Source organism: Falco biarmicus, chromosome 2 (assembly GCF_023638135.1).
Source record: "Falco biarmicus isolate bFalBia1 chromosome 2, bFalBia1.pri, whole genome shotgun sequence".
Taxonomy (NCBI): Eukaryota; Metazoa; Chordata; class Aves; order Falconiformes; family Falconidae; genus Falco; species Falco biarmicus.
This window is the reverse complement of record NC_079289.1, coordinates 78,710,108-78,736,278: the sequence shown is the minus strand read 5'-3', so window position 1 is coordinate 78,736,278 and position 26,171 is coordinate 78,710,108. Positions and strand designations below refer to the sequence as shown.

Below are 26,171 nucleotides of genomic sequence, written 5' to 3'. Positions count from 1 at the left end.
TCTTGCACCACAATGTGCATGTACACAAGCGTTTGAACATGACTTTGAACAGCGCCTTAGCCCTTCAGGGGATTTGGTGTCACTTCCTTAGTGATAAACTTTCTTACTCCTAGTGGAGGAGCAGCGGGCATATGCAACGAACAAAAGAAATGCATTGAGCTAACATAATAATGGTTACAAATAGCCACCCCTGCATCCTAGAAATAGGACACTGGCAGAGGAGTAAGAATACTGCTGGGGAAGTCAGTGGGCTAGCATACATTGCAGCCACTTTGAACAGTTTTCCTGATTCTTTCCTGTTTCAGGTATGGCAAAAACACAGCCTTAGATTTGCTAAAGGGAGAAAGGAGAAAAGAAATACAGTTGGATAAAGCCACCAACTCCATTTTCTTCTGAGGCTAGCTAATATACAGCAGTAGAAATATTCTGCTGTAAGTTTCCTTCAATCTGTTCTGTTAAAGATGTTAAAATGTACTACAGAGTATGTATAAGTAATCTTTCAGGCAAAAATAGGAGAACGCACTCCTATATCTAAGGTACATAACCTCTAGGAACCTTCTCTTTTAATAAATGAGTATTTGAGTACTTCCTGCAAAGTTGGTTTTACAGTCTTTTCAGGAGTGATTGTTAGAAACCTATCTTAGATCAGTGCCCTGGCTGTTAGATTCCTCCCTTGAGAAGGATAGAAGATTTCAGTTCCTTCATTTGGGCTGGTATTTGAGTCTCAGTTTACCAAATTGTTAGTAAATGTTCCAACAACAACTTGGAGAAAGTGAAGCATCTGCATTAATTCTTGCTTTCTTCATTGAATTGAATCCACTGTTTCTTTTGCTTTTATTAAAAGTACCTAAAACCAAACTGGTTTGTTTGTTTTTTTAAGAAATCGAATACTTTCTTATGATAGAAAACAAGAGCATGTCTTTCATGTTTTCCAGTTCAGCTGCAGAATAATAATTAAAAAAAGAAAGAAAGAAAAAAAAGTGTTTGCCAAGCAAAATATGCTTAGAAGGGATTAAACACCAGCTTGAATGTTTATGCCTCTCACACTAGATCTTGAAAGCTGCTGAGTTCTTCGTGGACTGTCCAGGCAGTGTTGCTGCTGAAAGACCTGGCCGGTCACAAATTAGCAGTGTGATTTCTTGTGGAGGTGCTCAGTAATCTTGCTGCAATCTGCCAGTGGTGTCTGGTGTCTCTAGAAACCAGGGATTTCACTGTTGTGATCTCTGCTTATGCATTGGGTAGTCAAGGAAAAAAAAGGTATTTGCCAAAGATTTGATTTTTTTAGCTATACAATGCTCTATGGCTATTGAAGGTGTTGATTTTATATATTCAGCACTGCACATCTGTTCCATTATGTTCTTTTCAGAAATGAGATTGTAACTGCAATAGCTCCTCTTTCCCCTTTTGTTTCAGTTCCGCCTTTTATTCAGCCTTTTGAGTTCCCACGGTTCTCCATCGGGCAGCGGGTCTTCATTCCCTGCGTGGTGGTCTCTGGGGATTTGCCCATCACAATCACCTGGCAGAAGGACGGCAGGCCGATCCCAGCCAGCCTTGGGGTGACGATTGACAACATCGACTTCACCAGCTCCTTAAGGATTTCTAATCTTTCGCTGATGCACAATGGGAATTATACCTGTATAGCTAGAAATGATGCAGCAGCTGTGGAGCACCAAAGCCAATTAATCGTGAGAGGTAAGTAGATGTAATTAGTTTGAAGGGCACCAATTAAGCGGAATTCATCAGTATTTTGCAATGACATCTGTTTGATGGGAAGTATAAAAAAAGAGGAAAATATGGTAATTCCTCTCTTTATAACAGAGAGCAATGAAGCACAGAAACTAATACAACGTTTCTATCTAAAAGTCTTGAAACTAATCAAAACCCCTGGCCCGCACAGGGTGGATGGGGGAGCCCCAAGACTGACTTCCTGGAAAATTTTGTGAGGCACAAACCAGTTCATTGGGATCAAGCCTTTGAAATTGTATCAAATTCCTCTCTGTTATTGTTTTAGTCTGATGATCCCCATTTTTTATTTAGATCAGTCTCTCGTATAACATTATGTCAGTAAAGAAGCAAAGCATTGATGTTGACTTCATCAGGAAAAGGCTCTCTCCTGTTTCCGTGTTGTTCTTCTCCTTATTTGTGTTTAGTAAGCAATGAGCATGATTAATTTGCTTATACTGACTTCACAACATTTTGCCTTGAAGTAGATGCGAATATAGTTTCAGTAAGGAAACACTGTATGTGGAAAAGACCTTTCAGAGAGATACCTCGCCTTCAACAGCTGCCATCCCACCACTGGGGCAGAAGTGCAATTACAGCAGCAGCATACAAGGGGAAAATGGAGGTGTTTGTGTCAGTGGTGGGAGAGAGGTGCAAGAGCAGACTCCCCAGACCTCCTTCCCTGCAGAAGGATGGAAAACTAATTAATGCCAGAAAGGACAGGAAGAAGCGGATGTGTCCAGGGAACAGAGGTCAGGCCAGCACAAGGCTTGCCAGAAGAGGAATTGCCTGCTGAGAGCAGGAGGCAGGGAAACTGCAGCTGAAGCAAGGCAGGGAGAAGTTAGGGAAAAGGCAGGGCTTGCCCTGGTAAGTGGGGCACAGAGCAGAAAACCCTGCACATGGGCTCACTTGAGCTGTTACAGCCTCATGGGTCTTGATGCTGAAAAAAGGATAGACAGCATTTGCAGAGAGAGTTTTCAGTTGTACAACCTAGATCATTCTACCATCCCTGCTGTGATGAAATGCCTATAGGAAACCATACAGAGTTGCTACAGCAATTCATTCCTGTCAATTAAAGCACTGAGTATAACTGCAAATCAGGTACTGTCTCAGGTGTTATTAGATGTAGCACGTCTGTGTCAAGCAGACACAGCCAGTGGACTGTTTGTTGTGATGGGAGGTTGTCAACTTCCCAGCAAAAGAGAAGGTGGGGAAAATCTCTTACTAGAATGATGAATAGAGTTAAAAGCTAAAAAAACAGCTTAGGAAAAGAATAACTAAATGTGTTTAGTTAATTAGACTATTTTAGAACTGCAAGATAGATAGGGAAAGTAATAGACATCTGTACTAAAGAATATTGAAACAAGCTTAAAAGCAGTGAAATTACAAAAAAAATCATGACAGTAATATTTATATCAAAACTAGTGGAAAAGCAATGGACCTACTCACTACTGAGTTTTGGGAAAACTAGCATAAAAACCATAAGCACACACATTATTTAAGGGGAAAACTAGGGAACAGTCCATTAAGGATAGTCCTAGGACAGTGGGAAGATTTGACTCAAAAAGGAAGATCTGTTCAGAAGACTTTGCTTCAAATGAGTTTTTGAGGGGGAAAAGAAAGCCTGAAAAAAGACGACAAAAGGCCCTAAGTGGCTTTAAGAATTATCCTGGTAAACTTACAGAAGATAATATAAAATGTAGGGATCTGCAACAGGCAGAAATAACTAGGGTTACTTCCAGGATTATGGTATGTGCCCTCTTTCTCTGAGGATTCTAATGGCTTGGTAGAAGATGGCAAAGTGGGAAAAGTGTAACACTCCTATTTTTTAACAGTGAAAATTTAAAACTCTTTGAAAAACATCCAGAAAGAAAAGGAAGCAATTTGTTTTTGTCAATGGTTTGCACAGCAAGTTTGAAAATATATCACAAGGCATAATCCCTAGGTAACTTGGCAAAGGTGTGCCTGAAGGGTGTCCTTATAAACCCACGGACATGGTAGAGGGTGACTTTTCACTCTGTTTTGGGGTGAAAGGAGAAGTCTTCTGGAGTCTAGTCCTGCAACATTTTAGGCATTTATGAGGGCTACTTCATTTTTCCACTCTTGCTTATCTTTCTGCCCAGCTAGTGCTCTGCAGTAGCCTCCTTTAAGCCTCCCTCCCCCTCCCCTCTCTCTGCCAATTTAAATGGTAATGTCTTAATCAGTTTTACATATGCGCCTGGGATAATAGTTCTCACTCATAGGGAAAGGGAAAAATATATGGTGTTTGACCTGAATTTTCTGCCAAAACCCTGGACTGACTTTCCCTCATACTGAACTGCTTCAGCAGTGTCTCATTCCACATGGGTCAGAAGTCGTCACTGTCGGTCACTACACGTCTGCATCCAACCTGATCTATACACATTTAAGACTTGCTTTCCTGCTGACTGTTTCTTCTCCAAGCTTTCTGATCCCTCCTCATATTTTTGTTCATAGGATCTATATAACGGAAACATAATATTTTTTCTAAACAAAGTGGAATTTCTCCAAATAAATGGAGAAAAAATGGTGCTTTAACTCCTCTTGTTTCTAATCTGTGTTGTGTGACCATTTCTCAGCAGTGTGCTTTAAACTTAAATGTTGGCTTTTCTAAATGACAGAAGTGTTCTGGGAATATCTTATTTATGTGAATTTTGTGCTTTTTGATATGAGTAGACAGTGAATGGCAGAGGAAAGTAAAGGGAAATATGACTGTTCCCCACAAAGTTCCTTTTTCTTTATCTATTCTATTCTCTTTCTCTCCTTGTATTTGCTTTAAAAGTAGACTTAAAACCAATGAAGGCTGTCATGTTTCAAAAATAAGTGGGAGTCCATACAGTTCTACAGTTTATGGGTAGACTTAGTGGAATCTAAATCCTGTCCATTCTTAAAATTAACAAAGAAAGTGGCTCATTTGAACTACTAGTGAGTACACAAACTTCTGCAGAATTCATACAGCCACAAAATTTCTTCAGCTTTACAACTTGAGATTTTTTTTCTCCATATTTTTAATGTCAGATCGTGCATATCTGCTGGTTTTAGCATTCAGATTTTTCTGATAAGTTGTAAGTCTGTTAAATAGATTTCCTATATTCTTCCCACAAATTATTATTTTTTTTCATATCTAAGCTGCTCTACTATTTTGCCAGGAGTATTAAATGTCAAAACAAATACAAGTACTGGTCTCTCAAAATCTGTAGACACCTAAAGGTAAGTCTTCACTGCTGTTGCCATTATTTTGTGCTCTATAAAAACAACCAAGTGGCCATAAGGAGCCTTAAAAACACCTGGCCAGCGAGGCTGTATTTTCCCTGCCTTAAATACCAGAGGACTATGACCAGCTTCCACAGAGCTTCCTTACATCACATAAGAGATGGAAAGTGCCTGCTGAGAGAAAGAAAGTGAGAGGAGAAAGCCTCGGGGCAGCTGTGCAGCCCTGGGTAAGGAAGATCTTAGGGCAATCTCAGTTCTCTCTGCCATGGGTTTCTTGGTGAGGACCTGGAAATGAGACAGTCGCACACTGTGGACACGGATCTGTTGGTGTTTCTCTCCACAATTTATTGGCCAGTTTCAGACAGATTGGAAGAGGGGAAAATGCACCCGGTGGAGCTGAAAGCCTAAACACTTAATGAAAAGAGTTGATTGATTAGAAATACCTCTACTGAGTGTAAACTAGACACCAGAGAATCTACTCAGGTGACCCTCTTCTGGAAACACAAGGAATGTTCCAACTGGAGTCTGTACTCAAAGACGAGATACAAATCCACAGAAAAGCAGGCTTGATTTCCTCTAATATTTATGGAGTATCTTTTTAAAGCTCATTAATTAGCCACTGGAAGGAGCCTACCATCCTTCACTGCGTATAGGGACTGCAGGTTGGCAGTCCAGGTGAGTGAAAATAGGGCTTTCCTTCTCAAAATCTCGTGCTCCACCAGATCCTGGCCTGCAGACCCTCTGGAAATGCATCACAAATCTGCAAGATAGAAGGGTTTCTCAAATACTCATAAATCATTATTATTTTAATTCTTTTATTTCTTGCCACACTCTTGGTTTGCAAGGCATGCTATTAAGAAAAAGGAAAGAGTAGGATCCTATCATGAAAGTCGTCCATAGGAATTAGGAAAATATCTTCTCTGTTAACTACTTATATCATCATGTGGAATTAATTAAGGCTTTACTCATTAAGGCTGTCTTCTGAAGAGTGATTAAAAATCTATATACACTTTATCATGTGTTACTCATTTTTGACGGGTTTCCTAAAATGAGAATGAAGTAATTATGAAATAAAAAGCAGTGAAAAAGATTTTAATTGGTAAGAAAAAAGAAAAAGCTCATAAATGTATTATGAGTTCAAAATTTTTCAGATACTGCCAGAAGAGAGAATTCAAAGACAGCAGTGGGTGCATAAATAATGATTTTACAATTCCTGTTAGTGAACACATTATAAGTTAAACTTGAGATAAGGTCTTTAAATACCTAATAACCCCCCTTAATGCATTTAGTGCATTAAGTGTAAATGTTTTTTCATTTTGTGCTTGCCAGGAATGTCAAATATCATTAGATAGTCAGGCACCCAATGAGGAGGCCCTGAGCCTTGAATCTTCCAGGTAGGAAGTGAGTATCTGTCTTTTTTCTGATGTTTGGTGGTGCTGATGGTGTGATGCAGCAAATGCAGTTTGTGGTAGAAAAGCAGGGGGAAGAGATTCATGGTTGCAGCTGGTGTTGAAACTCATTTACTTTCTTTGCTGGTGTTTACGCTGTGGCTTTGAAGATTACTCTTGAAAGATTCACTTCCTATTTAATGTTCTCATTAGACAAACCTGATCAACACGATGACTAGGCACTGTCTCATTTTACAAAAGTACATCTTTTTTCTTGAACTGCACAGCAAATGGTTTCACTAAACCAGCTAAATCGACCCCTTAGGTCCAATGACCAAATTTAATAACTGTTCATCTTTGCTAAAGTACAGTGTTTAATGATCTCATTCATTAATACATCAATGGTTGCTTTGGCTGATTAAATTTCTTCCATCATTTTGACAGTATGATCTAAATGTAAAGTACAAATATTACATATAAAAATGAAACATCGTATTCTGGGCCGATGTCATAGATTATTTCTTAACTCACTCCAGTAGCCCACCAGAGGAGCTTGTGTTAGGAGCCTTCAGAGTTTCTCTCCAGTGTGATGTACTAATCGCTGTACTTGGGAGCCAGAAGCGCTTGCATAGATTTGAAGTCCAGGAAGTAGTTGTATTTGTCATCTGATCTCTGGCATAAAGCACAATTAGGAAGGATTCTTCAGTTAACACAAAATTAAATCAGGGAATGTTAGTATGCGCTTATAAATTGATTGTTAGCAGCTTGTAAAGTCCATCATTGAGAGCAGTTCAGCGTCAAAAGACACTGGTAAGCAGTATCTTAGGGTACCAACGCATGTATTGTTTTATCAGGATTATTTCACACAAGGAGATAATAAAAGAATTTTCCTTCTCTTAAAACAGTGCTATGACATTCACCGTCTTATTCTGGTTAAACTCATCCTTTATTTTCCCTTTGTGAAAGCCTGAGACTGCTAGTCATAATATTGACTGAAAACACCTTTTTTAAGTCCTTTGAGTTCAGCCATTAAATAGTTCACATCTGTCAACTTATTGTTCTTACACTAAACAACTCAACAGCTCATTCTCATCACAGGTCCATGGGCTGCATTAAATGAGAGAGCCTAACAGAAACTCATTGTTAAAACAATTTTAAATGCCCTCCTTTACAGGCTCAAGGGACTGTGCTGCTGAAATAAAGGTGATAATAAAAGTACAACTGTTCAGTCATATTCGTGAGCTATTTCAAAGTGTTTAACTTCTAAAGGGGTAGAGGAGGCCTACACCCTTACAACCAAAGAGAGAGGAGGAGAATTACTTGTTTTCTTTTCCCCATTAATTCTACTTAAGCATATCAGACAAATTAACTTCACTAACTTCTTAATAAGCAAATTTTCTTGAATTAAATTTATAATGAAATCCTGAAAGACAATGAAAAGGTGAATGTAGTTTTATAATCTAAAGCTAAGTATCAAAATCTAGATCAAGCAGTTAACTGCATTGTCTTCCAAAATATGGTAGCACATAGCACTGAACAAGTTAGTAATTTGAAATAAAATTGAGAAGCAAACTATCAATGAGGAAGGCAAATGTAAAGGTTTCCTCTGTTTACTTTTTAATCATTTTATAAGAAAAATCCTGTGGTTTTACCTAGACAGTAATACAGAAACAATTGAAAGGTCATTGAATGAGTAATTTTGTTTTCCTGTAGCATCTCTTCTGATTTCTATTGGCAATCTTAAGACTAAGTGTCAAGGGTTCACGTCTTCAGAATCAGAGCAGCAGTTGGCATTTTTATAAGTAGTCCTAAAGAAGGCCAAAGCTTTACTGAATATAGAAATTGTTTCTATTACTGGGTGTGGGCAGTTTTTGCCAAGCAAGCTTGAAACATGCTTTGTTTACAGAGCAGTACAAGGAAACCGTATGATTGCTAATCATACACCTGTTTCTGGAGCTTATATGGCAAAATTTAATTTCCACAGTTGCCATTCTGGTGTCATTCTGTATTGAAAGTAATGATTAAAAAAAAATGAGGACACCAAGAAAATCTGAGCAAAAACTTATGTTTTATGTACACACAAAATACAGTAAAATCAATATGATAAAAAGCCCAGTTCAGAGCTTGTCAGTGTTAAAGGCACAACACATAAAGAACATCTACGTGAGTTCATTAAAGATGTGGAAGGATGCATTTCCATAGAAATGCTCTTAACACTTACGTTCGGCATCCATCCATTTTTCTCTTTATACGCCCAAAGGGATTAGAGAAAAAAAATATTTTAACAGATAACTTTAATGCAAATAGTATTTTAAAGGCCGATTGCCTTTATTCCATACTAGGCAAGCTTGCTTAACATTTCCAGAACTTCCTGCATATGCCTACCTGTTTAATAACATAAATTATTTCCTGAAAAATTAGCACTTCTGGCCAGTGTCTTCCATAGCAAATGAAGAATATAAAGAAAATGTTTTTCAAAGAGAAGGGAAATAAACCAAAGAATTTTCATATTATTAGAGAGATTTCAAAAGATATTACACTCTTCACACTTTTCAGTGGTAGAGGAGGCCAATAATTATCAGTCACTCTATCACATCATTTGTAATCATTCAACTGTAAGACTAATACAGCTGAAGTGTTTTTGTGTTTTGTGGTGGGGATTTTCTGGTCTAGCTTCTTTATGGATAATCAGCTTGTAATTGATTTTTCAGAATCAGTTCGTGAATACAAATTAACTAACAGTTATCCAGGTGAAACAAGCTGATGCCACCACGCTGACTTATACAATATCAAATCTATTTGTGCAACTATTTGTACTTTTCACCTGCTTTGGAAAATAAGTGCTTAGGAATCCTTTTGTGTTTGGTAATAAAATGAACACAGAGCAGTGAGAAAAGATTTACTGAAGCAAATGTCTTTTCTGAATAGATAATTAGAACAGGGTGGGTGATTGCCCAGAGCTGCTGTTGCTGGGATTTCATGTTTGATGCTTACCTGTCATGAATTAACGTATGAGATATGTTTGTCAGTGTGGTAGCCATTTGGAAAGCTGAAATGTGTGACAGCAGTAAATGTATCATCTAGTACAAAGATGTCTCTTGCCTCTATCACTGTTAGCTCCTTCCATTTCTTCTAGCAACATTCCAAACAGCAGTGGATCTTCTTTGTCTGTAGTTAGGCAATAAACATCTTAGCATTATAGCTACAGGATAGTGAAAGGGTTTGTTATCCCTTTATCCCCAGTTAAAGGGATTGTTAGCTCTCCAGAAGATTGTTCTCCTCTTTTTAAAAAACAATTGTATCTATGAAGGTGGAAAGAGAAAGATAGAGGGAAGTCTGGAAGATGGAGGCACAGGGAGGAAGACTCGAGCTGTTGTGAGGAGGGTTCTCTGATCCTGGAAAGAGTATGTCTAGATACCTCCAACTTTTAGCAGTCCTGTCCATACCAACACTGGCAGCTGAAGTTTCTCCTTAAGGAAATCCTGGGACTCTGGTATAATAGGAGGTGCTATCTACGTTAAATATGAGAGTGTTTACACTGAAAAAACTTTAAAGTCAAATATTATAGCATCGCAGCTTCTACTGTGCTTCTGCCACACAGGGTTTCTGATGGATAACTAGTACTGTATTTATGGCCATTAAGAGCCGTTTCAGGTCCCAGGGCAAATAGTCACTGTACTGATGATCCTCTTCTGTGCTGCTTTACCTATCCTAATGCTACAGCCTTCTCCCATACTTCCTTTCTTAATTTCTGGCACTTCTGTTGAGGCAGGTGGTGGGGTCTGACGGGGTTTTGGGTCAGAACAAGGAGGGATGGTTGGGCCCTTTCTTCTGTCTCCCCCAACTTTCAGACAAAGTCAGCACTGGCTGGACCTGTGAAGCTGTGAATCCGTGAATCCGCTGTGTATGTGCCCCCATGTGCATATGCTGCAGTGGGGAGAGGAAAGCAAGGAACTGTTAGGATTTCTCCATTAATGCATCAGATATGAGTGTGTTGCTGTACTTGATTTGAGAGGAAAAAACACCTGTTACAGGCTTTGTCTGTAGCACTGTAAAAAATGACAAAAAGAGTAACACTGGATAAGGACACAAATAATTTACTTTTTTTCCTCAGGTATTTCCTTTGTGTTCTGAACGAGAAAACAGGAGGTCAGCCAAAATCTGTGATTTAAACTGACTTTAATACAACCATTAAGCATTTTTAATATTCACTAAAAGTTTGTGGGGTTTTCAGCATTCTTTACAGTTTTCAGCTTTTCTTTCAAAATTTTGTCTAATCTGCAGGTTTTATTGAGACTTTGACATTTGGTATTAGGCTTTCATGGTAAACTGTAGGTCTAACATTGTCACAAGTTGTTTTCTTCACTGTGTATCTGTATTTGGAACATGTAAAGCTTTTCCTTGAGATAAGCAGCTGTTATACTTACTTGCTTATGTCTGGAAGACTCACTGCAGTGGTTTTATGCTGCTTTAGATAATACATATGCATTGATGCACTTACATCTATACCAGTAAGACATCTCTTCAACTTAATGCAAGCAAATTGTGTTGAACCTTTCTAGACCTGTTTGGAAAGAAAAGTCCTATCAGGAATTGTGTTTTAAATGCTGTCATTTTAACATTAAGTGATTTGATTGCTATTAAAAATGGTATTATGCTACATAACTATTTTTCTAAAGCTTACTACTATTTCACTGTTACGAAAAGAAACTATACAGGAAATTTCATTTGTTCTTAGACATCTGCCAAACATATGTTAGAAAACCTTTCTTTTCTAACCACAACAATATGATTTACCTGTTACTCCATTTTATAACCTCTCCTATGGAAAGATTTTCATTAACTTACTTTTGTATCCTATGCAGACTGGTGCATTTATTGTGCCTTGCAAGAAATACATTGAGATTGCGTGCAGACACAAATTTACTGTGTCACTGGATCATCAAAAAGCTGGTTTAAATTTTTGCTTTCTGCTATGAAATGTTATGTCTCCTTATTTGACCGGTCTGCCACTTTGAGCAGCCTGTTAAGTTGCACTTGCTTCCTCCCGCAGTGCCCCCGAGGTTTGTGGTTCAGCCTAGCGACCAGGATGGGATCTATGGAAAAGCCGTAATTCTCAACTGCTCTGCAGAGGGTTATCCTGTTCCTACCATTGTCTGGAAATACTCAAAAGGTAGGATTCCTCTGGGGATCACTGGGGACAGATTAATGCTGGTTTAGTAATGGGTTAGTCACCTGTAAGTTACTGGTTTCATCATGTTGTCAGAGGCTGGCAGGGTGCAAGAAGGGAAGTATCAGTCATCTTTATACGTTTTTTATAGAATTTCCCTAAGCATGTCTTGCTGGCCATTATCATAGACACAAGGCTGAGCTATATGGACTTTTGATCTGCCTTAGAGACATCCTGGAGCTGTGAATGTGTGCCTGTGTTAGCTATGGCCTCAGCGGGCAAGTGATGAAATGGACAGCTCAGAGAAAAGAGGTACTGCTTTAATTGAAACAACCTCAGAACAAGGTTCACCAGCAGCATTTGGCTGATTCCCCCCCCCCCCCCCCTTCAAAATTCATGATAAGATGGCCAATCATATCTTTTCAGCAAAGAATAAAGGTCAGGTAGCATTAGCATAAGCAGTAATTCAGTATGCGCTTTACATAATGCTTTAACATTTTCTTCTCATGTAACAGAGCATTAAAACTGGCCCCACTTGACCTTCAGTAACCATAGGAAATTGACTGATTTTTAATTAAAATGTGCTGCCTGCTAGATTGCGTCTTGGCCAGTTGTCTTATGGGCAGTTGTCATCTGGCAGGTTTTAGCAAGAAAACAAACTCTCCAAGCTCTATCTCATCTAAATGTGTTAACTCTTTAAAAAGTAAGAGTAGGTGCTCTTGGGGAGAAATCCTTGTGTAATGCTTCATGTCATTTTTGATTTCCTTAGGATCTAAGTCCAAATTATATTTGAAGAAAAAAGGTGAGAGAAGAAAAATGTTCATGTTAAAGACTATTTTTGCTTTTATTGATAAATTTTGGGTTGTGGCAGGAAGGGGACAGAGCTCCAAATGCCAATAATGTCAATGGTATATGGGATTTTAATTAAGAATATAGGTCACAAAGAAGTAATTCTGTTTTGTTGTGTTTGCATGCTGAAGGAGGAGGCCAAGCCAAGCTAGTTGAGTTGTAATTGACTGTGAAGAGATAAGCAGCCCATCTTAATAAAAGAGAAAGGGGTACTGGTTTGATCTTAGTGACACTCTACCATCAAGTGTTTTTAAGGTTTTCCATTAACAGCTCTGAAGTTTTGAATTCAAAGAAGATTTTAGTAGATATGTGACATAGGCAAAGCCATCAAACTGCAGTTTCATTTTTTTTTGCCATAATAATTCTAGGTGAAGAGATAAGTATTTTTCCAAAAGCCTGTATTTTGCTAACGGATGACTACAATTTCAAAATCTAATCTGACTAGGGTGCTGTACAGCTCTATAGGATAGATGCTATACCTTGTTTTAGAAAATATAACATTGTATAATTGGTTCGTGAGCAAGGTTAATGCCAAATTCTGAAGTAATTGGTGAGGTGAGGCCAGCAGGAGTAAAACAATCAGATCATAGCTCATCTGTTGGTTCCATAAGAGTAGAAAGGGCATCTGCAGGTAAGTTACTGTCATTGGCTTTTTCTGTCAGTGTAAAATGGACAAAGAGGGCTATTTTTTTTGTACATCAGGATAGACAGGTAATAGAAATGAACTTCCTGTCTCTAAAGAGTAATGACAGTGATCAATACAAACACCCCATAATGAGGAAGAATCTGTTAAGTCCTTCAGGCTTAAAGAGGCAATGGGCACACACTGAAACAAAGGAGTGTTCCGTTTGAGTAGAAGAAAACAGTTTTTCACTGTGAGGGTGACTGAGCACTGGCACAGGTTACCCAGAGAGTCTATGGAGTCTCATCTCTGGAAATATTCAACACCCATCTGGACATGGTCCTGGGCAACCAGCTACAGGTGGCCCTGCTTGAGCAAAAGGGTTGGACCAAATGACCTCCTGAGGTCCCTTCCAACCTCAACCAGTCTGTGATTCTGTGATTCATGAGCATGTAGTCCTCTTGCAGATTCATCCATACAGCTGTGTGTGATAAGCTGCTGTCACTGCTCAGGAAGGTCTTTGGCTGTAATAGTGTGTCTGTGAAGAGTAAGAAACCTTTGCAAACTGTTATGCAAAATTTTGCCCAGTTGTAGCTGTCCTTAGGAGTATCAGCTCTTTCCCTTCTGTGAACTCCAAATTGTCCCCAGAATTTTTCATGTGAAGAAGTACAAGAAGTGAGTGCTTGCATCTATCTACTTGGGCAATCAATTGCAGACAGGTAAAGTTAGTGAAGCATAAATGTGCCTTTCAACTAAATGACAGGAAAAATGGCTTATTAAAGAAAAAAATAGACAAAGGGTGAGGAAGTGGGATATGCATGTGACTAAAATAGTTGAAAAATCAACAATGGCAACTGATTTTTGTGAAAACGTTATCCCTTTAACATTTTTAAGTTCATGGTATCAGCCACCAGACCTTCAGTGTAATTGTAAGTCCCCAAAGCAGACTCTTCTAGGACTAGAAGGATTTTTAGAATATGTCTGGACTTTTTTGGTATTCTAGATGTTGTATTCATAGATTGTTATAGCTTGTATTTTATGCTAAACCGTTGCCCATAATATTTATTCATCATATTTCCTCCTGGGCTGACTCAGGCAACTGCATGTAGTAATTAAAGCTGACAGATAACAACTTTGTGTACAGAAAGTGTTGTAAGAGAATTCTATTGAAGAAGACTGCCTTACGATTTCCCTGAAAAATCCTGTCTCCTGCTGCCAAAGCAGGCTGTAAGGCTAAAAGAACTGTATCTTAATATATACAGAGAGAGTTCCTAGTACTGGAGGAGCCCGAACTTGTGGTGGGCCTCTGGACAGTATGGCATGCTAACAGTATGGCAGTCTCCTGTTCCCTATTCCCTAAATTACCCGGTATCTCACTTCCAGGGAAAAGTAGATTCCTTCTTAAAACAAAAGTTGATACAGAAATCTTTGTCTTCCTGTCTTTTTATGGACCTTCCACTTTCAAATTACCACCAAACATAGCACCTCATGCCTGATTAGTGATCTGAGCTTTTTGTTTCTTTCTTTGTATTTTTTTGTTAACGTTCCAAATAAATACTGGCTACAAACATGGCAGAATAGAGATTTTTATATGTCATCAGTCAGTTGGCTGTAGGAGGAAACAAGGAACACAGTCAACGATGTGGTTTTCCACATTACGCAGTTTCATAAACAAGGTCCTAGAGATCCCTTGAGTATGCCATGTTTACTACAACAGACATCCCTCTTAGTCATAAGAAATTCATTTGGTGTATGCATTAGGGATACATACTTGCATGACTGTTCAGCTGTAATTATCAATAATTTATCAGCCTCTAAATGTACAACAAATGTGCCTTTTTACCCATGAGCGGTCTGAAAATCTTAATTTTCTCTCTCCCCCTTTCTGGTTCTTCCACTCCTGCTTCATGCTCCTTTTACCCCTTTACCTTTAACATGGGCAAATTATTGCCACTATTGCATTAAAAAAGCTACAAAAGCCTTTCTTTTTTTTTTCCTTTTTTTTTTTCCTTTTTGTTTTCTTTTTTTTTTCTCCATTTAATAAATTCAGTTTTGGCAAACCATTCTGTTTGTTCTGATGATGTCAGAAGCCATTTGTGTTTTGATTGAATTGAGCGTTTAAGAGCAGGGAGCTATAGTTTCTGCCATATTCTAAAAAACTGAGAAGCTTTCCTTCCTAACTAACCTATTTCTGTGGGGGTCTTGCTTTAGGTGCCGGGGTTCCTCAGTTCCAGCCAATCGCATTGAATGGTCGTATCCAGCTTCTCACAAATGGCTCCTTGCTGATTAAACATGTGCTGGAAGAAGACAGTGGATACTACCTCTGCAAGGTCAGCAATGATGTGGGAGCAGACGTCAGCAAGTCCATGTACCTCACTGTTAAAAGTAAGAACCAAACCAATTCTTTGTGATTCAGATATTACCATTGAGTGAAAAAGGCTTGTCTACTGCATCCTTAGTTTGCAGGGAGGGGAAGTGGGGAGGGAGGTGAGAGGCTGGGTTTGTTTGTTTTAATTTAATGTTGGTATTCAGCTGCATGTGGGAGCATCTGGAAGTTAGTATGGTTAATAAAAAACATTATTTAGTATCAGGAGAAAAGGGGACTTGAAGATAAAAAGGATTAACATCTCATTTCAAAATTTTTTATCATGTCTATGAGCTACATCGGAGTAATAAATGGGAAGTAAGAAAATTATTTGGTCAAGGGTAAAAAACCAATAACAAAGAAGAAGTACCCACAGTGACGTTAAAAATATCAGAAGTTGAAGAAAATATGGATTAAAAGATTTGCAAGATAGCATAGATACTATCAGTGCAGTTACAGTAGATATCGCAAGATGCTACAACTTACTATAAGATATTATAGATACAACCACAGCAGTTGTTTTGACTTAGCCACCGGCAGGTAACTTCCAGAGAATGCATCTAATTCTATTGGATCTGAAGTGCTTACACAAACTATCTGTACTTTGTAGGCATAAGAGACAATCCAGTTGTTAGGTGCATGTTAGCTGTAACTCCTTCAAACATTTACATAGCTGAGAATACAGAGGAAATGTTAAGGGGCGCGGGGGGGTGGGAGGGAAACAACCACCCAAAACTGTAGAGATAATATAATTTCTCCCTAAAGAAGAAAGATACTATTGACACTTCAGCATGCCATGTGTTCCTGAATGACCTATTAGACCAGTATTGAAGGAGGTCACCAAGCCAAGCACTTTCATGTTTGTAGGATTTTTGAAGACTGACCGAGCTCTTTGAAGTCCTGAGATGTCAGTTAGCTTGAAAAAGGTTTGCTCTTGAAAGTAAAGAGACTTCCCTCTCCCTCCCCAAAAGGAAGGAAAATCCAGCATTCTCCATTGGAGAGCTCTACTTTAGACCATTAATGTTTAGGTTTAGGAGTATTTGTTGTAACGTCATAGAATGAATAACTAAGTTCTTCGAAAGGAAGTGTTGACTTTGTTAGATTTGCAAGTCCCAGTACCTCAGATGTCCTCTCCAGTCAGATTTACCACAGTAGCTTCATCTTCTGAAAAATAACATGATATTCCAACCCTCAAACAAGTGTATTAATTGCATGCTTTTTCTGTGGATCAGTAGAAGTTCCAGCTTCTGTGATTTCCATAACTGGCCATTTTGGGGCCAATCTTCAACTGCAGTAGCAATGCACTGCTGTAATATGCTACAGAAAAACAGCTTTCTTCTGGTTGGCAGCTATGCACACTGCCTGTCTGATCATTGCATGCAGTTTCATGTGTGATAAAAGAGCATCCCTTATCAAATAAGAGCAGGAGCTTCCCTGGAGGGTCAGTTGCTGTTTGAATCTAATGAAAACCCCTCCAGCTCTGAGATAGCAGGCAAGCACGTCTGTACACCCTCACACATCCACACTAACACACGTACTGCTCCCAGCACGGCTGGTTAGAGAAAATGTCGTTAGCGTGGTGGTGTGTGCGTAGAAGAGGCACAGCTTTAGTTTTAATCAAGCACACATTAAGGACAAGCTGCTCTGGGGAAGTGTGCCGTGGTGGGGTTCAGGCATAGGTGGATCCCCTGTTCTGGTGGCATGGTTATGGCACATAGTACTTGGACCTGGTCAGGTGGAGCAACTCCAAAGTGAAGGCCTGGACCTGCCTTGTACTGTGTTTTGTAATTCATGGTTTTCTTTTTCTCTGTGGTTATTCTAGCTCCTTTTCTCTCTCCCCCACAAGCCTGTTTCTGGACCCTAGTCCTCAGGTGTATAGCCTTAATACTAGGTAATAGCCTTGGGCTTCCTTCCTGAAACTCACAATGTTTTTCATTAGTTGATCCTGCTCCACAAATGCCTTCTTTACTCAGAGGCAGAAGGCGAGACCTGGCCCAGGCAGTCATTTCTGGCTGACAAAGTTGGTAAGAAACAGCCTTCCAAAACATAAACAGAGATTAGCATCAACACATTTTGTTGTGGCTTCCTTGTGACAAATTGGCTTCCCACCTTCCTTCAGTCTGTATGTGTGTTGTCCATGAACAGTAGCTCAAATCACCTGATAAAACAGTAGAGTGGCTTAGATGGATTTAGTTACTGATCATGAAACTAGGCAGCCGTCCCTTCACAGCCTCCTCCTTCAATTCTTAGCTGTCACTTGTACCACAGGCATCTCATGTATGCAGATGCTAACCATTGATAGCATCACTGTGAACTTAAACACGAAACTCCTATGCACAGATGATTCTTCTCCTCCATGTTTGACAAAAGTTTCTACCTACTGTTAGTAACATTGCTGGATAAATTTTTGCCTTTCATAGATCCTGTGACAAATCTCTTAAATGAAACTGGATGTTTTACTCTTCCAGAATTTCCAGTGTCACCTGTACCTAAACAGAAAAATTATTGACCTTTGATGTCAAAGATGGTAGGCAAATTTTTGGTTTAGTAGTTCAGGAGAGGACAGAATAAACATTGATGCAATGTGCTTTCATGACTTGCTGCCTCTAAAACTGACTGTCTTTTTCTTAGTGAAAAGACAGCTCAAGCTATAAACCAACTTAACAAGACTCTAAATGCTAGGAAGGAAAAGGTAGTAATTCCAGATACACATCTATTTAGTGCCTCAGCGTTTGTTGTGTGACACCCTCATGTCAGAGAAGGTGGTCCAACTTCCTGGTTGAAGGGAAATTCTATGAGGAGGGTGTGCAAAAAAAAAATATGAGAGGAAGATAAAGAGACTTCAGGAATACTAACAGAAATGTGGAAAGAAAGAGCTGCCTGGAGTCAGTGCTGGATCAGGAACCACAGGGCTAGAACGGCAGCTGTGAAGGCAGAGAATCTTCACTTTGAAGGTATTATCTTCCTCCCTTTCTTTTCAAGAAACACCCATAAAAATCATGATCAGTGATTCTTTCTCTTCTTCTGAACCAAGGATAAGTAGTTCTCAAATTCCTTATTCACTAAGACATACAATATTAGAAAATTATGAGAAAGATCTGGAATAAGGAATCTAGTGCTGTCTGGAGAAATGACTCCTGGTGCTTGGGATGAGAAGACTTCTAAAGAATTTCTATAAAGGGTAATGAGCCTTTAACATGAAGGAGGAACTAAAATTATTTAAAGGTTGCCTGGGAGTCACAAGGGAAGAGATGTCTGCTTAAAATGGACTACCTGCCTGCCTTCATCTGAATAAATGTCACACTTCCTAATTCCACTTTAGGGGCTATCTATGACATGATAGAATGATATTGTGAAAAAAGTCCCTCCTGAAAAGCAAGCTTTCATTAAGGTATGTATGTTACTATGTAAATCATCTGTTGGAGGTAGTCATATTAGCCCTGCCCCTTCTTAAATTTATCACTTATTCTCATGTCAGTGGGGAGCCTGAGCAGTTTTAATCTCATCACAAAAACATTTCCAACAAATCCTGTCTACCAAGAAAACAGAATTGCTTTGTTCAATTTCCTCTCAAATATGCTTCTTAACTATTTGCATTATATGTGTTTAATACATAAACCTAAAGCTGTCAGTCAGACCCATACCTCCTTCCAGCAGGAACTTACTAATCCCAGCTAATACTTCCAATGCTAAGTTTCACCACTTAAACATTTTTTCTTTTTTATAATTTAAAATTGTTATATATGACAAGAGCTGGTAGAATAACAGAAGAAAAGGCTGTATGGGAAAGGGAGCCTGTTCACAGTGTAAAAGTGATTTGATTGCCCTGTTCCTGCAGTTACCCTGCATCTTGGCTATGATAATTCACTACCCTATGCCTCTGCTTCCTCTACCTCTGTCATATTATTTCTTGTCCATGTTGTCCACAACCTCTTCCAGGCAAGATCTGTTTCTTTCCGTCTTCAGACAACACATGGAATAGAGGCTCTGATCACATAATTAGCTACTTCTGCAAAAGAAATAAAAATATTTAATAGTAGTTATAAACACAAATAAATGCAAAAGATGCTTATGAAGGGAGATTATGAATCTAGAGAAGCTGTTACCTCCACTGCTAGCAAACAGTTGTTGCACCGTATGGCTAAAGCACTGCAGCATTTGTTTATTAAAATGGATAGAACTCTATGCCTTTCTTCTGTGAAACTTTATCTAAGCAGGATTTCCCATGTGGCCAGTGAAATGAGTTTGCTTTGCTGCAACACCTGCAGTAAAGCCAGCAAGCTGTGATGGAGAATTGGCTGTGCTCTGCTCGCCAGGGTGCCTTATAAATGCTCATTTTTGTCTTTGGGAAAATAATTCATTGTTGAGAATATAGGAATGTAAAGATCTGTCCAATTGCTGCTTTTCCTTGTGTATGAAAAGAAGCATTTATCATAGATGCTAGCCTTTTGTTTATGTCCAATTTTTCATTAAAAATACATATATCCCACAAGATGTCAGTAAGGGTGGCATTGCCTGTTCTGCATTTGCCAAGATATATTATCCATAATATGTTGTAAAGGAAGAGAAAAATCACCATCTCTTGACACATTCAGAAAAATGCTTATAGGAAGAACCACGATCATACTATGTCAAATTCACCTGAGTCCCAGTTACTTTCCTATTCCTTAATCTGTCTGTGCTCCATTTTTTCATAGTCCCATGGTCTGTAAATAGTGTTTTCTGTGGCAAAAAAAAACCCCAAATTCCTCTGGTCTGATTGTGTACTCTGTCTGTGTTCTTCTTCTGACATTTCTGCCATCTTTAAACAAAGAACATTTTCATTTATTTGCTTCTTCATAGTTATTTTGCAATTTTCTTGAGTAGAGTACATTTTTGTCCAACAGACAAATTTGGTCAAAATTGGTAAAAATCTCTAGCTGGATTATTTGCATATGCCCTCAGAAGGAAAGACTAAGGTAAAGGGAAAGAAAATGAAAAGTAATTTCAGTGAACTGAAACTACTCTTCTATCCCAACATGTCCTTTCTCAAGAGCTGGCGAGCTGCCCTTGCCTACCTTTGCCCCTACCCCCATGACAGGCAGCTTTCTCTTTTACCACCTATTTCTTGGCAAAGGCAAAAACTGTGTTAAATATGAGGATTTGGACGAACTACAGTACAGCTCAGTTTAAATTCCAAGTCAGCAGTGATGGATTGTAAAACTCTCTATCTGTTTTAATTATTTATTTTCATTAAATGCACAATCTAAAAGATGTTGTAAGAAAGCTACAATAAATCTTGGAAACATGAAATTCTCCCTAGTCAAAAGTACTTTCTTTTGTTAGTAAAACAGCCCATTTTTTCCTAATGAGGTCCTCCCATTATGAGAAATGAACAGGGTCTGAATGCTGTTTTCTGACTCTTCAGACCATTGGCACAGCTTTGATTTAGGGACTTGCGCTTTAATCACCCATCATGTGTCATTACCCCGACAGGCGGCAGCAGCCGCAAGATACAAGCTCCAATAAATTGCACTGAAAATCACTGAAGCGATCCTTTGTTGATTTTCCTTTACAGCTATTCAATGGCAGATCAGCTGTCATAACAGCACAGTGCCTGTAGCAACAGGGTGAAATTAAACGTGAAGTATGTTCAAGGTAGCTGGTAGAAAGCTGGAATATCCCTTTTCTGTACATTCAAATGCTTTCTACTTTTAGTAATGCTGAGCCTGTGGCAGTTGGCTAAAATGAGTGCTTTCTCTTGTAAGATAATTGCCAGATGTACTGCAGTACAAATACTTAAGTGCTTTTGTATGCAAATCTTTGCAATACTCTCATTTAAGAAAAAGAGGGAAGGTAAGGATTTCTCTTCTTCTAAAAAAAATATTTTTCTAATTGGGTGCAAGGAGAAAAAGATTATAGCAGCCCTTTTTCTTTTCTTCAAGGCTGGTTGCACAACAATGCTTCTTAGCAGGAAGGTGAAAGATTTCTCTTCAGCTAGCTAGCTAGAAAATGCACCTAGGCTTTCCTGTATCTTTTCCATTTGTATCAACAGCATCATATTTATCGTTTTTTTCAGTACAGTTGTCTCTCTCAGCTTTATATTGCCCAAGTAGCAACATTCAAAAGGAAGCATGGGTGAGGTTTGTTTTCAGTTTTCTTTCTATTGAAATTTTCATAGTGGATACAGATTATTGAGACTTCCCTGCAAAACAACCAGTTTAACAAAGTTGTGATGATTTCATCTTTTGAATACCTTCACATCTTTACTTTTCTTAGAACACCTCGTAAGGAATAGGATTCACAAGATATGTAATCTAGCTGCTGTTTTATTTTCTCCCTTTACTGAACACATTAGTAATACTTAAACACAGCCAAACCACAGATATTTTAACCGCATGTCTTCCTTTCTCAATCTTAATATGTCTTGTGTCCTGTTAAATTACTGGTTTATTCAGAGAAGGTTTTACATGGCTCTCAGATTACAATGAACTTTGTGTCCAGGTTTGGCCAGCTGTGGTCAGTAGACTCTGAGCAGTGGAGATCATTTCAGGATCATTCAAGGATTATAGCCCCTATGTCTCTGAACACTGCTGAAACAAGACTTGAAAATAATGTCTGCTCTGTTGTCCTCCTCCAGTTGAGATGGTGCTGTCACAGTGTGAATTAATAACTTTCTGGAACACAGTATGTCTCAACAACCATTTAAGAAAAATATACGCCAGTAAGCATAGGACCATTGACAGCCAGAATTTCAGGCTTGCTCCTCTTGGAGTTACTCATAACTCATCTACCAGGTTTAGTTTAGTGAACATCATGCCTCCTCCTAGTTTGGTAGGACAGGTGGAACATCCTCTAATCTCTGATGTTTGTTGTCTTTCTTTCCACTTCCATGTGCAAAAAGGTTGAGTGCCCTGCTCCTAGCTCTGTCACCGTGGCCCACCTGGGCTCCACGCCACCTCTCAGCCTCGTTCAGGAGAGTGGGCAGAGACCATCTGAGGGTGCAAACTGCTGCTCAACCCATAGCAGCTCAGCCAGATCCTTTGGGTGGAACAGCTTTGCAGGGCATGCTCAGAGCATCGTATTCAGAAGACCAGCAGTGGAGTGCTAAGTGGTTGGAGTTCGTTGTGATGGTATTTAGAGGCCGTGGTGACATCTGTCATGTGATACCATATCAACTGGAAGACAGAGAGAGAAATGAGTAGACACAGTAATTAAATTTGAACACTTATCTCAGAAATTCTCATCAGAACACACCACTTTTAAACAATATTCTTTGAAATTTAGAACCACTTCATAATTTTAAGAAAACATCAGAAAAAAATATTTTAAAGTCAACTACACAAAAAAAAAGACTGAATCAAATAGTATTAGGACAGTGTTCAGTTTGGTTTCCTTTAGTCCATATGGTAGAGGAGTAATGACTAAACGCTAAGGATACCCATAATTCAGTAGTGACGTTTACTGGCTTGTCTAGAGTCAAACTGATTTCAAATGCAGCATGTATATAGGTACACAGTCTCTTTTTTTCTTGAATGTTTACCTTAAGGGGCATTTAATGCTTACAGTGTATACAATTCTCTGGATTTTCGTGCTTCTGTTTCATTAAGCCAAATAATTTTCCTCAGGAACATTTAAAAATATAGATGCTGCTGTGAATATATTAGTTTCATTTGTGGGGTGGGGGCTCTATGCAGTGTGTTTGCTACATTTAATGTGGGCTTCTAGTGTAGGAAGTGCATACATGATCTATTGTTGCTTATTTTTATATTTGCAATGTCATCAAGAACTGGGCCCACATCTTGCTACAATAAACTTAAATCAAGAGAGTATTGTAAAGCAATAGTGGGATGTAAATTAATTTAGTGAGTATGTGCAGTACATCTCTATTTCCACTTCAGAAAAGCTAGCTGTTATGCCATCTTTTTCCCTTTCCTATTTCCTTTCTCTCTTCCTTTCCACCCATCTCTTTTCTCTGTGTCTAATCATGCCAGCTTAAAGGTACATCTCATTTACAAAGTGACCGTTTTCCAGCAGGACAAAGCCTCAGGCTCAAAAAGGATGGTATTTTCGTGACTAACATAATTTTCCCTTCACACCCACTGGTGCTTCTTCCTCTTTCTTGCTGTCACCGTTCTGCAAACGTCACATCTCTGCCATCAGTTCCTGCTTTTTTAGAAATCCTTTTCCATCCCACGTCCATTCTTTTATCTATCCATTTCAGAGCTCTCCATTATTATTCTCATATGAGTTTAGGATTTGCAGAATGCTGTCTGAAAAGCAAAAATAGTAGACAGTATCTTAAACTACAATATTTCTTCTTACTTACCAGGGATTCTTCTGCACTTTGAATGACCTAGTTATAATATTTTTCAGCACAAGACCTATGCTTCATAACGTTATTCACTGGTTTTTATTATTGAATGCTGTCATAGGACCTGCATGATGATTCTTTATAATTTTTAATTTTTTTGCTTATTTTTTTAAGGCTGAATGTTTATTGCTATCTTCAATTTGATGTAAAAAACTAAAGTCTGCATAAAAAAGGAAAGAGACAATGAGTTATAATTACAAGAATTATATTTTGCATTATCTTACAAAATATGTAGGATATAAACTACATTTGAGTAGCAAGTGACACAGACTCCAAAACATTTAAATACATTTTTCTGTATAATTCTCTTGCAGTAAAAGAAAAATGTAAAAGGTACTTTATATGCAAATATGTTATGCTTTGGATAAGGGTTTATTTCTTTTTAAATACAACATCAATTGTTGCTATTAGCCAAAGACAATCTTTTACAACAGCTTATATCAGTGCAATTCTAAGCTTTTTGTAGAGCAAGCAATTTTGTCTTCAAAAGTAAAGAAAGTGTCGTTTTTTTAATAGTACTTCCGTTTTCTCTTCAAAATAGTTTTCAAGAATTGCATGGTAGCTTTGTTCATATCCCTCTGTGAAAATCCTACAGTGGCACGCAGTATAAATACTGTGTATAGCTTCTGTGATAATCAACATAAAAACAAAAATTAAATTTACATCTGGGAGGTATACAAAAGGAGCAGAAAATGCAAGGTAGGAAGAAGAGCTGCCTACAAGCTAAAGACACTGTATACAGGAGAATTTTAAGAATTACTTCTTACATCCCTTGCTGCTGTGCATGTCAGGTATAAGCAGAAGAAAGGATTTGCAAATGCAGATTTTCTTTCAGCAATCTAGTTGAATTTGGTGGGAAACAGGTTTCCTTCACCCTAGGTTATGTTCCTGACCATTAAGATTCAACTTCTGCATCAGCATGTAAGCTCCCATCCACACTGTTTGTTCAGATACTTGTTTGGTATGTGATGCTTAAACATATCTTAATCTGTCACTTTTATGTTTCTTGGAAAAAAAAGAAAGTGTCCCCTTATGGCCACAACAATTGATTTCTGAGTGTCTTCATGGTATAGATGACTAAAGAAGCATGGCTCTGTTTTTAGATAAATCTTATTAGGATCCTGCAGGGTTAAGGAATGAATCGATTTGGTCTGTCAAACCAGGAGATAATGAAAGAATGAGCTCTTACTGTTGGCCTAATTACTTACGATTAATCTAACCTAATCTTTTTTTTTTTTTAACTGTCTCCATCAGGCCACAGAATAATTAGTCTTACATTCACTTTTTGTTTTCTTTTCCATACTGAGTTAGCATATTTGCTCATGTAGGAATTGTGTTGTTCAGGCAGCATGCACAACTTTATGACATTAATTTTACCTGCGCTACCATAATTTATTTAGTGCTTAGCTTCCACCTGGAAAATTCCTGGTAGTTCGTGGGAAAGCAGTGTTGTGCAGCTGTATGAATGTAGGTGAACACATGACCAAATTCAGAAAAGAGAAAAGATTCTTCAAGGAAGGGAATAAATGCTATAGTTCCAACTACAGTTCTTGACTTGTGAATCAGTATTTTCCATTAAAAATGTTGCCTGGTTTAGAAATGTGCAAACCCTCCTGCTGACTTTGGAGAAGAGCAAGCAACAGTATCCATTAAGAATGTAGATGTCGATGAAAGTTGGCCACTGTATGCATTTATGAAAACATTGGAACAGAGCTGTCTGTGCAGGTACAAGTAATGTATATGATTGCTATTGTGAAATTGTTTTAGCTGTGGTAGCTGTGAGTCTGCACCCTGGCATATTCCACAATGCAAGCTGGTATGTTGTCAGGTGATAAAGGAAGCAGCCCAGTGTGGGCAGGTATTGGCAAAGATGTTTTTTAAATTCCCTGCTTTTATACTGAAACTTCTGCTGAAAGTTTCTGTACCTCATTTTGCACAATGCCATGTGATGTCATTAATTTATAAAAGTCCATTGAGATCTCTTTCTGTTTGATCTATGTAAGTTAATGGCCTCAGTTACCAGTATCTCTGTGTGCCCGTGTGCATGAACACACGGACACTCACATAAACTTGTTGTTTGATGTTCACCTAAAAGATTTCAAGAAGGAACAAAACCCATCCAGATATGGTCAGATAGTATAAAGATTTCCTGAATGTGTTTCTTTTGCTGTTTACTTAGCTGTAATGCAGCTTTCAGAGACACATGTGAAATGATTGATCTTTGACTGATCAGGTGGAGATGACTGACTTCAAATCTTTGCAGCAAGAAACAATTACACATCTAGGTTTTTAGCAGGGAAAAAAAAAAAAAAAAGAGCTATGATGGGGATCCCTGCCTTCATTAAACAATTATTTTTGTCTGTGACCTTCATGTTGATTTTTTTGCATTAAATTAATCTCTAAAGAAACATTCTCCAAAAAAACACATCCTAAATATTATATTTCTAAAGCCATTTCTTCATTCCTAAAGC

The 26,171-nt window shown here is 38.4% G+C and overlaps 1 protein-coding gene across 2 annotated transcripts in view; it reads left to right on the top strand.

Annotated features, from left to right (window-relative positions):
- DSCAM (DS cell adhesion molecule) overlaps nt 1–26,171 on the top strand; it is a 470,381-nt gene that overhangs the window by 308,830 nt on the left and 135,380 nt on the right. For both annotated transcript variants that reach the window (XM_056328736.1, XM_056328738.1), the window contains exons 9-11: nt 1,414–1,692; nt 11,395–11,514; nt 15,194–15,367. In XM_056328736.1, the coding sequence (XP_056184711.1) occupies nt 1,414–1,692; nt 11,395–11,514; nt 15,194–15,367 (573 nt within the window). The remainder of the gene's footprint in view (nt 1–1,413; nt 1,693–11,394; nt 11,515–15,193; nt 15,368–26,171) is intronic.